Below are 18,550 nucleotides of genomic sequence, written 5' to 3' on the forward strand. Positions count from 1 at the left end.
TGGGTTTGAAGCCCCAACTTTTTGGCTAGTAGTCAAGTGCTTAACCCTTTGTGCCACCCAGGGACTCTAGCACAATTTCAGCTCTGTAGTAACAAAATGGCCTGAATATTCTTATACTGTAACTTTCTCATTCTACACATATTTTTCCTGACACTGATTTTTATTTTATAAATTCCTCAGACTACTTCAAATCATTCATGGAATGAGGCAGTAAAAGTTTACATGAAATAATTAATAAACCAACTTAGTTCATCTTATTTAAAAATCATCTCATTTTTAAAAACCAAATATATTTAAACAAGATTTGAATATCAGAGCTTTGCTATCCAAGGATGTTATCATATTTATCATTTTAACCTCAATCTATATTGCTTTTTTTTATATTGCTAATATTCTGATATTTGCCATTTTATTCAACATATACATTATCACGACACTTACTCTTTTGCCTGGTTCGGGCTGACGTCTCTTCCGATTTTCTTTAGAAGATTTTACTGGTTGATTTCCATTAGCCTCCATAAAGAAAAAATAATTACTAATTGGTTATATCTCAAGAGCCAATGCTTGATTTTCAATCTTATGCAACCATACGCAGTTTTAAATGAATTTTATGTGATGACGAACTATTAGATATATTATTATCCTCTAAAAGGAAATATTTCTTTTCTGAAACTTAAAATGCACTTTTCAATGATTACTTCCATAGTACATCAAAAGTTAAACTTGTTGCCATCGAGTCAATTCCCACTCACAGTGACCGACAGGATGGAGTAGAGCTGCCCCACAGGGTTTCCAGGGTGTGGCTAGTAGATTTGAACTGCCGACCCTGTGGTTAGCAGCCATAGCTCGCCTTAGCTCTTAACCACTGTGCCACCAGGGCTCTGCTTCCATAGTATTTTCATTTTCTTGCCCTTTCCTAACTGTAATTCAGTCATGTATCTCAAAATTGAGAGCACTCTGGCTGAGACTTCCTAACCAAATACATGGGCAATTTAAAAAATGAATTTACGTTCACAAAGCATCTTAATGTTACATTACAAGGAAATATTGCCTAATAATATATTATTTTTTAATGCCTGCCTTCCTACATCCTAGTAAAGGATATTCATCCTAAATAGAAGCTGGCTAGGGAGGACGTTTTGCTGCTAGAGGTAGTAATTTTTTTTTTATTGTACTTTAGATGAAGGTTTACAGAACAAACTAGTTTCTCATTAAACAGTTAGTACACATGTTTTATGACACTGGTTAACAACCCCACAACATGTCAACACTCTCCCTTCTCAACATTAGGTTCTCTATTACTAACTTTCCTGTCCCCTCCTGTAGAGGTAGTAACTCTTGACATTCTTCCATCTCTTGTCTACATACATACTAGCTTGAATGTTGCCTTCTTGCCAGCTCTAACTTCTCAGTGAGAATGTAGAAAAAAGGATACATCTTAAAATGGCACTGTAATCAGTGGTATGCTAGCAAATTCTTAGCAACTAGCTCAGAGGAAAAAAAAAAAAAAACCCTGATCTGAGGCACTTGCTGATTATTGTGCTGTGAATACGCTAACAATGTCAAATTTCAAGCTACCAACATGAAGTCACTCAACGTCGTGTTGGGAAGAAATGCTAATAACTGGCTCTTACAATCCAGCCCCAGCACACCACTGATAGTAATATTTTGGATGTAGTGTTTTATATATTTTACAGAATGCTTTTTCTTCACCCCTGAACCTTTGAGAGTAACTTAAAAGTCTAAAATAAAATGCTAATTCATAGCAGAAACTAAAACTAGTGATTTTTTTTTTAGTTTGAGAACGTAAGATTCATTTTATGCAAACTATATACAAAACATTACTTTTTAAATATCTAATTAACAAGATAATTTACAAGAGTGAACATGGGAATATTTTGGCATCCTAGGAAATTACCTTGGGAGTATGGATGACAGTGTTCCTTTTTTTTTTTGCTTTAGGTGAAAAGTTTACAGAGCAAATTAGTTTCTCATTCAAAAATTTATACACAAATTGTTTTGTGACATTGGTTGTAATCCCCACAGTGTGTCAGCACTCTCAGCCCTTTCCCTTTCCACCTTGGGTTTCCTGTGTCAATTTGACCAGCCTTCCTGTCCCTTCCTGCCTTCTCCTCTTTGCTTTTGGGCAGGTGTTGCGCATTTGGTCTCATATACTTGATTGAACTAAGAAACAAGTTTCTCACCTGTGTTATCATTTGTTTTATAGGCCTGTCTAATCTCTGACTGAAAAGTGGGCTTTGGGAGTGGCTTCAGTTCTGAGTTAGGAAGGGGCCATAGCCTTGGGGGTTCCTCCAGTCTCTGTCAGACCAGTACATCTGGTCTTTTTTGTGAATGTGAATTTTGTTCTACATTTTTCTCCCACTCTGTCTGGGACTCTATTCTGATCCCTGTCAGAGCAGTCAGTGGTGATAGCTGGGCACCATCTAATCCTCTGGGCTCAGGCTGGTGGAGGCTGTGGTTCACGTGGGCCATTAGCTCTTTGGAATAATATTTTCATTGTGTCATTAATTTCTTCATTTTCCTTTGCTCCAGATGGAATGGGACTAACAGATGTATCTTAGCTGGCCACTTGCAAGCTTTTAAGACCCCAGACACTACTCACCAAAGTAGAATGTAGAACATTTTCTTTATGGACTATGTTATGCCAATTGACCTAGATGTCCCCTGAGACTATGTTCAATAGGGTCACTTTTCAAAGCCTTTCCTGGATTCTCCTCTCTTCTGCACTTTCAGAAAAATTAACAGTTCTTTCCCTTGTAGGGAACAGTTCCTTCCTCCATGTAGCTCATTCAGACTTCTATCATAGCTCTAGATCACTGCTTGTTTACCTCCAGTCACTAAATGTTTAGCCAAGACCTGGGCTATGTATTATTCAGCTTACATCCCAAGCACCTAGTAGAGTAACTGGCACATAATAGGTGCTTAATAAATATTACTTGAATAAGTGAAGTATTAAACAGCAATATAAACTCACATACAGGGAGAAAATTACAAGGTTAGACTGGAAAACAAACCTAAGGAGATACTTACCATCTTACTCTGAAATATTTTTCCACTTCTTGTTTTGCTTTCAGACACATCAAGTTTAGATGTTTTACTGACTAACTGCTCAACCTAAAAAGGAAGATAATTATACAAAACCATATAACATAAAAAACACAAAAGTAAAGAGGGTGAAACTGACACTATATAAAATTGGCAATTTACTGAACTGACAAAGACCCAAATGATCACTAGGCACTATGCTTCCAGAAGATAAAAACTTTAGCCCACTGCCATTTGAGAAAGGGGCTGGGCAGAGGAAGTCGGACAATCCTCTATGTCATTATTTCCAAATTACTTTTATATAAATCTATTATTGCAGGATTTCACCATATATGGAAAGCAAAATTAAACAAGTTCTGCTCCAAGGTAAAATAAATAAATAAATAAAAATATTATATATTCCATTAGTAAATATAAAGTGGGTAGAATAGATAATCCCAAAGATTCTATCTAGCTCTGAAATTCTGAGATTCTGTGAACAGTATTTAAGTTTACTACTAAGCAAATCCACCAGTAATATAATCAAAACTTTTCAACATATAATTGCCAGGTGTCGTTAGTAAAAAGCATTCTAAATACATTGTTTTCTTCTTAGTGACCTAGAATAAGAAACTTGGAGCTATAACTAAGTAAGCATATAAGAAACAGTCTTTAAAAAAAAAGTTAAAAGCATAATGGACTTCTGTGGGAAACAAGTTGACAGTTCCTCAAAAAGTTAAACACAGAATTACCATATGACTCAGCAAGTCCAATCTTAGGTATATGTTGCTGCTGTTAGGTGCCGCTGAGTCAGTTCCGATTCACAGAGACCCTATGTACAACAGAACTAAACACTACCCAGTCCTGCGCCACCCTCACAGTTGTTGCTATGTGTGAGCACACTGTTGCAGCCACTGTCAATTCATCGAGTTGAAGATCTTCTTTTTCTCCCACCCTCTACTTTTCTACTTTACCAAGCATGATGTCCTTTTCCAGGGACTGGTCTCTCTGGATAACATGTCCAAAGTACGTGAGGTGAAGTCTAGTCATCCTCCCTTCTAAGGAGAATTCCGGCTGTACTTCTTCCAAGACAGATTTGTTCCTTCTTCTGGCAGTCCATGGTATATTCAATATTCTTGACATCACCATTATTCAAAGGCATCAATTCTTCTTCATTTTTCCTTATTCATTGTCTAGCTTTCGCATGCATGAGGTGATTGAAAATACCATGGCTTAGGTCAGGCAGGCACACTTTAGTCCTCAAGGTGACATCTTTGTTTTTTAATACTTTAAAGAGGTCCTTTGCAGCAGATTTGTTCAATGCAATACGTCCTTTGATTTCTTGACTGCTGGTTCCATACGTGTTGATTGTGCATCCAAGTAAAATGAAATCCTTGACAACTTTTCTCCATTTATAATGATGTTGCTTCCTGGTCCAGCTCTGAGGATTTTTGTTTTATGTTGAGGCATAATCCATACTGAAGGCTGTAGCCTTTGGTCTTCATCAGTAAGTGCTCCAGGTCCTCTTCACTTTCAGCAAACAAGGTTGTGTCATCTGCGTATTGCAGGTTGTTAATGAGTCTTCCTCCAATCCTGATGCCGTGTTCTTCTTCATATAGTCCAGTTTCTTGGATTATTTGCTCAGCATACAAACTGAGTAAGTATAGAGAAAGGATACAATCCCAGTTTCTTCTTTGAGTCTTTGATTTCCTTCTTTCTCTTTAGCTCCAGACAAGTGGAGACTAAGAATTGTATCTTAGATGGCTGCTCACAAGCTTTTAAGACCCCAGATGCTACTTACCAAACTAGGATGTAGAACACCGTCTTTATGGATTATATTATGCCAAATGACTGAGTTGCCCCAGGAGACTATAGTCCTAAACCCAGCAGACGAATCCTGTGGGGTGTTTGGTTGTGTCTAGGAGGTACCCACAACCGTGTCCCCTATGTGCTTTATTTTATACTTGAAAATATATGCACCACACATAAACATGTATTTACATATACCTAGTTATTCAGATATGCCTTCCCATACATATTTATGCATACTTATTTTTTTATACATATCTAACTTCCCATCTTCTTTTGATGTTTCCTGCATTGTTCAATATTTTGGCCACAGAATCCTTCAATATTGCAACTCGAGGCTTGAATTTTTCTTCAGTTCTTTCAGCTTAAGAAACGTCTGTTAGTTTGTTGTACTGTGGTGGCTTGTGTGTTGCTGTGATGCTGGAAGCTATGTGTCTTAGTTATCCAGTACTGCTATAACAGAAATACCACAAGTGGATGGCTTTAACAAAGAAAATTTATTCTCTCACATTCTACGATCCTAGAAGTCCAAATTCAGGGTACCAGCTTGGGAAGGCTTTCTGTGTTGGCTTGGGGGGAAGGTCCTTGTCCTCAATCTTTCCCTGGTCTAGGAGTGTCTCAACGCAGGTCCAAAGGATGTGCTCGTCTCCTAGCTCTTGTTTCTTGGTGGTATGAGGTCCCCCTGTCTCTCTGCTGGCTTTTATATCTCAAAAGAGAGTGACTTAAGACACAACCTAATCTTGTAGCTTGAGTCCTGCCTCATTATCATAACTGCCTCTAATTCTGCCTCATTAACATCACAGAGGCAGGATTTACAACACACAGGAAAATTACATCAGATGACAAAATGGTGGACAGTCACACAATACTGGGAATCATGGCCTGGCCAAGTTGACACATATTTTTGGAGGATACAATTCAATCCATGACACTATGCCACTGGTATTTCAAATACCAGCAGGGTCACCAATGGCGGATAGGTTTCAGTGGAGCTTCCAGACTAATACAGACTAGGAAGAAGGACCTGGCAGTCTACTTCTGAAAAAACTGGCTAGTGAAAACCTTATGAATAGCAGCAAAACATTGTCTGATGTAGTGCCGCAAGATGAGCCTTCAGGTTAGAAGGCACTCAAAACACAACTCAGGGAGAGCTGCCTCCTCAAAGTAGAGTCGACCTTGATGAAATGGATGGAGTAAGGCTTTCAGGACCTTCGTTTGCTGATATGGCATGACTCAAAATGAGGATACCAGCTGCAAGCATCCATTAATAATGGGAACATGGAATGTATGAAGTATGAATCTAGGAAAATGGGAAGTCGTAAAAAATGAAATGGAATGTGTAAAGATCAACATCCTAGGCATTAGTGAGCTAAAATGGACTGGTATTGGCCATTTTTAATCAGACAATCATATGGTCTACTATGCTGGGTATGACAACTTGAAGAGGAATGGCATCGCGTTCATCATCAAAAAGAACATTTCAAGATCTATCCTAAAGTACAACGCTGTCAGTGATAGGATACTATCCATGCACCTACGAGAAGATCAGTTAATACTATTATTCAAATTTACGCACCAACCACTAAGGCCATAGATGAAGAAATTGAAGACTTTTACCAATTTCTGCACTCTGAAATTGATCAAACATGCAATCAAGATGCACTGGTGATTGGAATGTGAAAGTCAGAAACAAAGAAGAAGTATCTGTATTTGGAAAATATGGCCTTGGTGACAGAAACAACACTTGAGATTGCATGATAGAATTTTGTAAAACCAAGCACTTATTTATTGCAAATACCTTTTGTCAACAACATAAATGGCAACTATATGTAGACCTCACCAGATGGAATACACAGGAAGGAAACTGACTCAATCTGTGGAAAGAGGTGATAGAGAAGCTCAGTATCAGTCAAAACAAGGCCGGGGCAAACTGCCGAACTGACCATCAACTGCTCATATATAAGTTCAAGTTGAAGCTGAAAAAAATTTAGAACAAGTCCACGAGAGCCAAAGTACGACCTTGATTATACCTCACCTGAATTTAGAGACCATCTCAAGAACAGACTTGATGCACTGAACACTAATGACTGAAGAACAGACAAGCTGTGGAATGACATCAAGGACCTCGTACAGGAAGAAAGCAAAAGGTCATTAAAAAGACAGGAAAGAAAAAAAGACCGAAATGGACGTCGAAAGAGACTCTGAACGTAGTAAAGCAGCTAAACAGAGGACTTCAAAGGGCAGCTGGAGAAGACGAAATAATGTATTATAGTGAAATGTGCAAAGACCTGAAGTTAGAAAACCCAAAGGGAATGACATGCTTGGCATTTCTCAAGCTGAAAGAACTAGGTATGTAGCCAAAGAACTGAAAGCAGGGACTCAGATACTTGTACACCAAAGTTCACTGCAATATTATTTGCAACTGCCAAAATGTAAAAACAAGCCAAATGTCCATTGACAGATGGGAGAAACAAAATGTAGTATGTAATAAAATGGAGTATTATTCACCCACAAAAAAGAATGAAGTTCTGATTACATGTTACAATATGGATGAACCTTAGAAATATTACGCTGTGAAGTAAGCCAGACACAAAAGGACAAATATTGTATGATTCCATTTATATGAAATATCTAGAACGGGGCAATTTATAAAGATAGGAAGTAGGTTAGAGGTTACCAGGGGCTAGGGGAAGGGAGGAATCAGAAGTAATTGCTTAATGGGTATAGAGTTTCTGTTTGGGGTGGTGAAAATTTTTAGAAATGGATAGGGTGATGGTTGCATAATACTGTGAATGTAATTAATGCCACTGAATCATGCACTTAAAAATGGCTAAAATTTTGTTATATATATTTCATATACATATTTATATATACAAAATATATATATTACATATAAGTTTTGTTACGTACATTTTACCACAATAAAAAAACAGTATATTAAAAAAATATAAAATGGAACTAAATGTTTATACCTGAGAATGAGAAACTGAAAGATCTGGACTTTCTTTAGACCTCATAATTTCATCTTCCTCGCAAATCAAGTTTGGTTCTGGGGAAAGAAAAAAAAATTAAGATGGTATAAAATTGAATTGGAAGTGAATTAACCTACATTTTCATTAGCTTCTTACCTCCAAGTTCAGGAGATCCAGGGTTTTTCTTTTGCTCTTCCATTTTAGTTCCAGTGTCAAAATCATCCTACATAATAACATGAATTAAAAAAATCGACACGTTTAAAAAAATTAAAACTGGGTGGAAGTATTTATAAATGAATTTGTTTCGTGTGAAGGTTAAATATAACATAACACTACAATTACCTTAAGCTTGTCAGAAATATAAGTGATTGAATAATTACTATAAAACAGTTACTTGTTTAGCCAAAAAAAAAAAAAAAAAAGACCCAAACCGGTTACCATCAAGTTGATTCTGATTCATAGCGACCCTATAGGACAGAGTAGAACAGCCCCATAGAGTTTCCAAGGAGCGGCTGTCAGACTTGAACTGCCAACTTTTGGGCTCCATCCAAAGTATAAAATACTGTTTTTCTTAGCTTTGTGGAATTGCTTTAAGTACAAGTAAAGAAAATACACAGCTTTTCTCAAAAATGTCTGATGATTCTAAGAGCCCTCAGATCTTACTCTTGTTTGAGGGCATTGAATTAGACATGCTCACCCAACAAGCTACCACTTCTATAGTTTCTGGAATCTCTGTACAGATGTTAGCATACACTCTGAATATACCCCAACTTTCTTCAGGAAGTTAGTGAAGCTCAGTCATAGTATGGTAGGAAGGGTAACAGGTTTAATGTCTAATTATAATTATTGTTCCCTTTGTGACATATGTCAAAGAGCTTTAAATATTTCAAAGAATGCTGCATAAATCCCAGCTATATTTACTTATAAAGCAAGACTAGGATTTAGGTTTTGGAAAAAAGCTTTCTTTTGACTGAATTGGTTAAAAATTAATTGAATCGTTTATTTGTAAAAATGTGGCCACAGAGCAGCATCCCTAATTAACAAGAGTCAGCCTCTGTACATTAGTACTGTGGCCATAATTGCGAATTAAAAAGAGACAAGAGAAAACAACAGAGGTAAGATTAAAGAAGATGTTAATGCTGAAAGATTAAAGCAATGCTAGCTTTCACATTTGCTGGGAGTGAGGAACCATTTTTATATTTCTATTCATCCATTCACTCAGGCAATATTGTGAACCCACTGGCTACAAATCTAAGTGCTAGCTAGGCACAATAGGGTTACAAAGATGAATAAGACACCTTCCCTGTCTTCCAGGCTACTTTAAGACAATGACTTTCCAGGCCCTGGAGGAATTTCCAGCACAAACTACATGAGTACTTAGTAGCAGATGTTGTAGAAAGGATCCAGGATTGGTTGTGGGAATGGACTAGTTCAGTGATTTTCAAATTATGTCCCAGAGTTCTAGGGATTTCCTCAGAGTTCACTATAAAGGTAAGCGAGTCGACAAGTGGCTGGGCCTCTAGGACCGTTCCCTACTTCAGTCAGAATAGTTGTATTTTTAAGTTTCTGAGTATAATGTTGTTTGGAACAAGGTAACAAGTTTGAGAACCTCAGGGTTTAACCTTCTTTAAGGTCCCTTCCAACCTTGAGTTTATGATCATAATACATTATTTAGAATAAATATTAATGAGAGCTATTAAAGTCCTCAGAATTGAGTCAGATGTTTGTTATTACTGTATTTCATAACTCTTTAAATGCTTACATTTATATAATGCTCCTGTTCATCTTCTAGATCATCTTTGTCCATCAGGATTTTCTGAAGTGGTGTTTTTAATGATAGTTTTGGTGACAGTATAGCTGAATCAATGTTTTCCATTCGTTCTTTCTCAGTGGTTACTTTTACTTTGAAGGTGTGAAAAGGTGTTGGGACTTCACCCACATTTAAGTACATAGGGTCCCCTTCAAATATCACTCCTTCACAATCACCATCCTTAAAACCAGGAGGCTGATAATCTGGTGGTGTAACTGCAAAAAAATTAAGTGTAAAATGTGTTTTTTATGAAATTGAAGAAAACTATTATCATTATAAAAATACAGGTGGACTGAAGAAATTTCATAGTATAAACCAAAAAATAAAAAATCAAACCAAACCCTTTGCCATCGAGTAGACTCCCCCTCACAGCCACACTATAGTACAGGGCAGAACTGCCCCACAGGGTTTCCAAGGCTGTAGTCTTTACAGAAGCAGACTGCCACATCTTTTTCCTGTGGAGCAGCTGGTGGGTTAGAACTGCTCATCTTTGGCTTAGAAGGTGAGCGCTTAACCACTGTGCCACCAACATACCTTCAAATAGTACAGAAGGGCATAAAATAAAAAGTAAAGACTTCTTGGAAGTACAGCCAAAATGCTCCTTAGAAGCAAGGATGGTGATACTCTGTCCCACTTACTTTGGACGTGTTATCAGGAGGGATCAGTTCCTGGAGAAGGACAGCATGCTTGGCAATGGGTCAGTGAAAAAGAAGACAACCCTCAATGAGACAAACTGACACGTGACTGCAACAACTGGGCTCAAACATAGCAATGATTGTGAGGATGGTGTAGGACTAGGCAGTGTTTCATTCTGCTGTACGCAGAGTCACTAGGAGTCTGAACTGACTGAACGGCACCTAACAACACTATCTCCAAGTCAGAGGTGTAATGAGGAGAGGGTAGAGGGGGCACTTGCCCCTACATCTTGAAACTGGGGGAGGTGCAACTTAAGAGATTGCTCCTGGGCACTTGTTACCCTTCTAAGCCCTTGCTCCAAGTACCCATTTTATTTCCTAAAGTAAACCTTTCTTTTCTTCACTTGACTGGCTGTGTGACCTTCAGCAAATTATATGTATCATCTTTGATTTGATTTCCTCATCTGTCAAATGGGGAAATAATAATATTTACCTCACAGGTAAATACTATTATATTGTGGGCATTAAATGAACTAAAATGTATAAAATGCTCAGAACAGAACAAGCACATAATGTTAGCTTTTATTATTGTTGTTGCCTTATGTGCTTCTAGAAGATATTATGCACATAGAACATATATTGCATATTTATATCCTTAAAAATACAAATGGGATCATACTGTTCTGTACCTGGCCTTTTTTCAACTTAATAATATCTCTTGGATAACTTCATTTGTCAGCACATTCTTTTAAACAGATGTATGTCGTTGTTGCTAGGTGCCGTCGAGTTGCTTCTGACTCATAGTGACCCCAGGTACAACAGAACGAAACACTGCCTGGTTCTGCGCCATCCTCACAATCGTTATTACGCTTGAGCCTGTGTTGCAGCCACTGTGTCAATCCATCTTGTTGAGTGTCTTCCTCTTTTATACTGACCCTCTATGTTACCAGCATGATGTCCTTCCCCATACCCTTGCCTATAATGGGCTTATAAGTGTTACCAATCTGATAAGTAAAAAAAAAAACAGTATCTCATGTTGCATTTCTTTAATTATGAGTGAGGCTTTACCTCACATGGACATGTTCTCATTACTAGAGAAGTTTGTGTATATTTTAAAGTCTATTTACTCAAATCTTTATTTTTCAAATGCTGATATTAAATATAACTTTTATGATTTCTAAAAATACATAACAATTTAGGTGCTTTAAAATACTTATCTAAATTATAATGAAAACCAACTGTTTCAATAATAATAAAACCTGCAGATACTAAATGAAATAAGATGTATTACAAATAGTACCTTCATCGTAGTAAAAAAGTTTCATGGTCAAACAAACATCATTAGGTAGAGGTCCCAGATTTTGCATTAGAATATAAATCTTGCGAATGAGGAGAATACTTGCTTTCTTGGTGTCAGCAGATGACATGTTAGATTCGCTGTTTTGGTTTTTACTAGAAGAGAATCATACAATTTCTTTTATGAAACTTGTGGCTTCTAATATAACTTCACATTTTACTATTTGAGATCTAATTCCTTTAACAGCATTACATTTTTAAGTTGGAAGTTACCATAAAAATGTGTTTTAATGTCTCTATTATAATTTTTAAAAATATCACTATTAATATCATTATAAACTAATTACTCAATTTTACATAAATTAAATTAATATACATTTTACATAAGGTGTTAAAGGAAACAAATCATGGATGTTAATTATATTTCTAATCACTCAAGCATATAGTAGTTTCCTACTCTGGCTCTGTTTCCACAATTAACAGTATGGAGCTTTTTTTAATTAGCTACTCCAAGTATATTTTATATGTCTCGATAGTTAATTGGGAATGTGAGAAGTTTTAGAATTAATCCTGAAATTTGGCTATATAGTATTAACATGAGTTAAGTGGTAATGCAAAAAGAAACTATAGAATAATACCTTATGAAGTCCATTACTGGTCCATTACTGGTGTACTTGAATTTAAACTGGTAACATTCTGAAATTGTCTTAAATAGAAAACATTGCAGTTATACATTTAATTTACAGTACTGGCTGTCAAACTCCTATGTATTGCTTTTGTATGACTCAACATTTATTTGATAATTTTTTCTGTCATGTTAATCTATTGGTCCTTTGAAGTTTTCAAATCCTAATACAGTAGTTATTCCCATGGGCTGGGCTTTTGGGCTCATCTTGAAGAGATATGCATTCCTCTACTCATTGTAACGTATGTTATGTATATTACATGGAAGGAACTCCTCAGCAGGCAGATAAGGGAGGCAGCATACCTCAGCTGAGCGGCTAAGCACTGGGCTTAAATCCTTGCTCTCCACTAGGAGGTATACTATAATCACTGAGCCCTGGTGGTGCAGTGGTTAAGAGTTCGGCTGCTAATCAAAAGGCTGGCAGTAGAACTGCCCCACAGAGTTGCTAAGGGGCGCCCGGTGGATTCTAACTGCCGAGTTTTAGTTAGCAGCTGTAGCAATTAACCTCTACGCCACCAGGGTTTCCAATGCTCACATAGGGATAGGAATTAGCTCTCTTTCTCTTAAAAAAAAAAAAAAAAAAACAGTTTAAATTTGCTTCTCTATGATTGAATGGAACACAATATTGTAATAGCTAGAGTGTAATAGCTAAGCACTCAGATCATGAACTAGCCTTCCTAGGTTCAAGTCCCGGTTCTGCCATTTCTGCCACTGTGACCCTGTGCAAGTTACATTGTAGTTAAGTTTTCTTATCTGTAAAGTGGAAATGATAATGATAGTAACCTTGCTGAGGTGGTAGTGAACAAGTGAGATAATGCACACAAATTCCCAAAGAACACAGCCTAGTATGTAGTTGACACTCAATACATCTTTCCTCCTTGTTTATCTTCTGGTTTCCCCTTTCTTGTCTTTCTGTCTTTCCCTTAATTATCAGATGAACAAGTGGGTATGACTGGATTGGGATAGGTATTCAAAGTTTTTAAGGATGAGTTTCTTATTTTCCTCAAACTCAAGCCCTTCCATAATTCTACAGAAGGAATATTGTAAAGAACCAGAAATCAGGAGATTTAGGGTAATTCTAACAATTTTTAGCTTTGTGGCCTAGAATCAGCCATATATTCTCTCTTGTAGTAAATTTATTAATCTGTTTAAAGGTAACATCACAAGCCCTGCCTTACCTCAGAAGAGTTTTATAAGGTTCAAATGTGGACAGTCATGAAAGTGCACTGATCAAAGAACAATTAAAGCATAAGATTTATTACTAAAAAAAAAAAAATATATTATTTCTAAACATTAGAGGCATTATGTTTCATTACGAACTCAAGCACACCTACCTGAGGGTCTTTTGGATTGGTGTATACCTATTTAAAAATAATTTACAATTGAGTTATCTAAGGCTATGTATTCAAGAAGAACTAAATTAGGTGTTTAGACTAAATTATTAAGTGAACTCAGCAGAGCAAAGCAAAACGAAACAACCACCTGAAACATTAGTGTGTTATTTTTTTCTATTAAATAGATCAGTTGTTTGAATAAATTGACATAATCTATTGATGGTTTCAGTGTTATTTAATTAAGAAAGGCTGAATTTGACAGTCTTTATAAAAAAAGAACATATTATTTTAAAATACTTACAGCTAGAACAACCATCCTTAGCTGAAATACAACAAAGAACAAAAATCTTACTTGTATTTTATAAAACATTTTTTCATGATGGATCATAAGAATTCTTTGTCCTATTTCAACATGTATTCCTAATAAGAAATAACTAGTACAGAAGGTAGGCTTCGTATCATGCACATAAGGCAATACTTTAGATATGTTTCCTCATTCCCTAATTGACTTATGCAAACAAGGACACTACAAGCAGTTAAAAGGAAAATATATATTGTAAAATAACACACAAAACCTTACCAATGTGAGATCAGGTTTGGAAGAGAGAAAAAAGTGGAGAGTTCATGACCCTTAGCACTTAAGAAAAGAAAGATTTTGGAGACCTTCTGACCAGAAAATCACATGAAATCATTCACTCAGGTCATCTGCCAAAAATCGAAGTCATCCTTGATTCTAATCTTTTCCTTATACTCCACAACCAATCCATCAACAAGTTGAATAAGTTCTATGGGCAAATATATCCTCAATCCATTCATTTTTCTCTCTCTGTCATCCTTGTCTAAGCCACCATTACTCCTCACAACGACGACAACAATGGCCTAAGTGCTATTCTCCTTACTTTCAATCTTATTCTCCTTCTACAGTATATTCTCTAAACAGTAGAGTGATTAAAAAAAAAAATTAAAGACAAACGTTGTCGCATCTCTACTTAAAAACTTAAAACAGATTTTCTTTGCACTTAAAATAGAATCTTTATCTACCCAGTCCTGAATATTCTGGCCCTGCCCATCTCTCTAGGCCACTCTCCTGTGCTGCTCATTGCACTCCAGTCATATTGGCCTTCTTTTTGTTCCCTGAACTCTCCAAACACCCCTCCAAGTCTTTGCTTTCGTGTTTCTCTTTTGTCAGGAATATTCCCTCCCAAAATCAATGTCTGGCTAGTTTCTTCTTATTCAGGTCCCTGCTTAAACATCATCTCCTCAGAGATGCTCCTCTTGATAGCCCTAAAGTTAGCCCCGCCTCTCTATTTTCCCCATACTTTTTCTAAAAATTTTAATGGCATTTAACACTATTGGGAATTATCTGATGACTTGTTTTATTGGCTGTTTTCCCACTAGAGCAGGGACCCTTTTTGCCTTGCTAGCTTACTCAGCTCCTACTTAGAATATGTACTTAGCACACAGCAAGCACTCAATGTTTAGTCTATGCCTTAATGAAGGAGTTTGGGGACCATGGATAAAAACTTATCCTCTTCACAATTTTGCCTAGGGCTGGACTTCTTTACATACATTGATATAAAAGTATACTAAGTACGCTAAAAGGTTTTTACTCTATAGTAAAACCTCATGAGTTAAAAAAGTATACTAAGTATGCTAAAAGGTTTTTAGTCTATAGTAAAACCTCATGAGTTAAAATTTCAGTAATTCAGAATGTGTGATAATTTAACCTAGACTATATGGAAATTTATTTTTGAACTCTTATGAAGAAATAATTTATTAAATTAATAGTATAAACAAGATTGTTGAAGGCATTGAATAAAACTAAGTGAATAAATATTTTAAAAGACTTTTTAATCATTAATTTTTGTAAGCCAATATGTATTATTAATACAAATGAATCTTAAACACTCAAAACTGACTTGGCAAAATTTGTTTAATATTAATTCCATTAGCTTTAAATGAGTTAGTATCAGTTTTTAAAATATTCTGATGTTCAGACTTTTCAGTAACTTAGACTGGCCTATGCCCGGTTAGTTTAATGTTTTACTACAAGGTAGTTGCTATTAGAAATGTAGAATGTAAACTGTGAAAAAAAATAAAGTATTAAAAAACTTACATATTTTTTCTGTAAAGCATCATAGCATCCTAGCATCCTTTAAGAAAAAAAAAAAAAATCAAGGCTCTTTTTTAGACTAAACACATTTCCAGAAAATAAAGTTCTTTTCACAAATATCCATATTACCTCAAGAGACCTCTTTAAAGTGTTAAAAACCAAAGATGTCACTTTGAGGACTAAGGTGCATCTGACCCAAGCCAAGGTATTTTCAATTGCCTCATATGCATGTGAAAGCTGGACAACGAATAAGGAAGACCGAAGAAGAATTGATGCCTTTAAATTATGGTGTTGGCAAAGAATACTGAATGTACCATGGACTGCCAGAAGAACAAACAAATCTGTCTTGGAAGAAGTACAGCCAGAATGCTCCTTAGATGCAAGGATGGTGAGACTTTGTCACATGTACTTTGGTCATGTTATAAGAAGCGACCAGTCCCTGCAGAAGGACATCATGCTTGGTAAAATAGAGGGTTATCGAAAAAGAGGAAGACCCTCAAGGAGATGGACTGACACAGGGGCTCCAACAGTAGGCTCAAACATAGCAACGATTTTGAGGATGGAGCAGGACTGGGCAGTTGTACATAAGGTTGCTATGAGTTGCAATCACCTCAATGGCACCTTACGACAGCAACAAAATAATACAAACATTTCTTATTAGAGTTCTTTCCTTAACTAGATTAAAACACATACACAATGTGGCAGAAATATAAAATGCTAACAGAAAAACATAAAATATCTGACAGTTATTTGTAGGGAGCAATAATAAGAAAATGGAGCCTGAAAACACTTGTGTTCACATGGGCATGAAAAAAGGAAAAATTTAATGGAAAAATTCAAAGATCTGCAATATTGGTATTTAAAATCTAGTGTTAAAGGAGGAATCACTAAAATTAGGTTAAACATTGAAAGATATCCACGGTACAAAAATATGATTTAAGAAAAGAAATAATTTTCTACCTGTTAGTGTTCTTTTACTTACCACTTCACTAACTGTGTAGATCCTGGACAATTTTTATCTTCTCTCAGAATTTTGACACAAAGATCTAAACACAAAAATGATATAAAGATCATCTTAAGAACAGTAACAACTAGAAATTTTAAATGAAGTTTTTTTTTAGCTGTATGCTATATTATTAATGGCAGTGAACTTATAGATGATTGGTATTAGTAATATAATTAAAGGAAAAAAGGATCTATGGAAATAAATAGTACTTTATCCTTATTATAAAATGGTATCATAATGATTAAGATGCATGTTGATGGATCGAAAAATTTCATTTTTAAAAACTACAGAATACATAAAATTATATATAATGCTTTCATGCCATCATTATCCCACAGTCTTAGAATACTTGTTATGAACCCTTATCCCATTAAAATATTTGTAAAGGACCAAGAAGTTAGCTGGCTCTCAAAGACAAAGAACGCTGCACAAAAAGAAACACGTAACATAGTGGAAAGGACTGAGACCATCTCTCAGTCTCAGGTTCCTTGTGTGAAAAAATAGGGATAATAGCATCATAGGGCTGTAATATGAATTAACAACATACTATGCATAAAGTGCTTAACATAGCGCTCATAGTTGGTACACAGCATATGAAAGTTGTTATTGTAGTACAAACCAGATGTCTCTGTATTATTTTTACTCCCTTAAAATAGCCCAAGAGATATACTATCATTGTACAAAGTTCTAAATAATAGACTTTTTTAATCTATTTACTTCACCATTATAAGAGTAATGTCAGATGAAATTATACTTGAGAAACTGAGGAAAAACTTTATGATTGTTTCCAAGGTATATTTATTTAATATACTTTTAAAAAGCCACTTACATGTATACACAAATGTGACATTATTCATAATAAGCCAAAAGTAGAAACAACCCAAATGTTAATCAGCTGATGACTGGATAAATAAAATGTGGTATAGCCATACAATGGAATATTATTCAGCAAAGAAAATAAATGAAGTAATGATATATGCTATAGTATGGCTAAACCTTGAGTACATTATGCTATGTGAAAGAAGCCAGTCACAAAGGACTATATATTGTATGATTCTATTTATACGATATGTTCAGAATAGGTAAATCCATACGGACAGAAAGTAGATTGGTGGATGCCTAGGACTGAGGGGTTGGGAGAAGCGAGGAGTAACTTAATTGGTATGGGGTTTCTTTTTGGAGTGATAAAAATGTTCTAAAATCGCACAACTCTGTGAATATACCAAACAACACTGACTATATACTTTAAATGGGTGAATTGTATGGTATGTGAATTACATCTCAATAAAGCCATTATTAGGAGCCCTGGTAGCACAGTGGTTGAAGCGCTAGGCTGCTAACTGAAAGGCTGGAACCCACCGGCCGCTCTGAAGGAGAAAGGTGTGGCAGTCTGCTTTCTAAAGATTTACAGTCTTGGAAAACACTATGAGGCAGTTCTACTCTGTGAGTCGGAATCCACTCCACAGCAAGGGGTTTACGGATTAAAGCTTTTATTAAAAAAAAGACACAAAATCTCTAGTTCAAAAATTATAGTTACAGAGCAAGCAAAAATAAAAACATTTTAAAGGATATATTATATTACCATCTAGATATCTTGTTCCATAAGCACATTCTGGAAATATTCCTCTCAAATACGTAATACAGGATACTGAAACTGCTAGGAGCCTCTTTACTAACACCAAAGACTGCTGCTCAGTTGATATTTTACTGGGAAATATCAATGCACTCTAGAATTCGAGGGAAATGAAAACATTTTATTAAGATTTATTAAAGAAAATTAAAGTTTTCCTGAACTTAAAATCGATCCAATTTTGTATAAGCATGGTACCCCCCAAAAGAATCCCT

At 35.8% G+C, this 18,550-nt stretch overlaps 1 protein-coding gene across 4 annotated transcripts in view; it reads right to left on the bottom strand.

Moving 5' to 3' along the window:
- Positions 1–18,550, bottom strand: part of HORMAD1 (HORMA domain containing 1) — a 36,815-nt gene that overhangs the window by 1,204 nt on the left and 17,061 nt on the right. The window contains exons 2-13 of one of the 4 annotated variants that reach the window (XM_003409489.4): positions 18,288–18,432; positions 16,682–16,745; positions 15,703–15,739; positions 13,888–13,908; positions 13,587–13,613; positions 12,206–12,273; positions 11,572–11,723; positions 9,589–9,851; positions 7,983–8,049; positions 7,827–7,903; positions 3,052–3,135; positions 442–513 (exon numbers count right to left, since the gene is read on the bottom strand). In XM_003409489.4, coding sequence (XP_003409537.2) covers positions 442–513; positions 3,052–3,135; positions 7,827–7,903; positions 7,983–8,049; positions 9,589–9,851; positions 11,572–11,723; positions 12,206–12,273; positions 13,587–13,613; positions 13,888–13,908; positions 15,703–15,739; positions 16,682–16,745; positions 18,288–18,432 — 1,077 coding nt within the window. The remainder of the gene's footprint in view (positions 1–441; positions 514–3,051; positions 3,136–7,826; positions 7,904–7,982; positions 8,050–9,588; positions 9,852–11,571; positions 11,724–12,205; positions 12,274–13,586; positions 13,614–13,887; positions 13,909–15,702; positions 15,740–16,681; positions 16,746–18,287; positions 18,433–18,550) is intronic. The other 3 variants (XM_023547362.2, XM_010589468.3, XM_023547363.2) reach the window with 3 other exon arrangements.

Source organism: Loxodonta africana, chromosome 3 (genome assembly GCF_030014295.1).
Source record: "Loxodonta africana isolate mLoxAfr1 chromosome 3, mLoxAfr1.hap2, whole genome shotgun sequence".
NCBI classification, from domain to species: domain Eukaryota; kingdom Metazoa; phylum Chordata; class Mammalia; order Proboscidea; family Elephantidae; genus Loxodonta; species Loxodonta africana.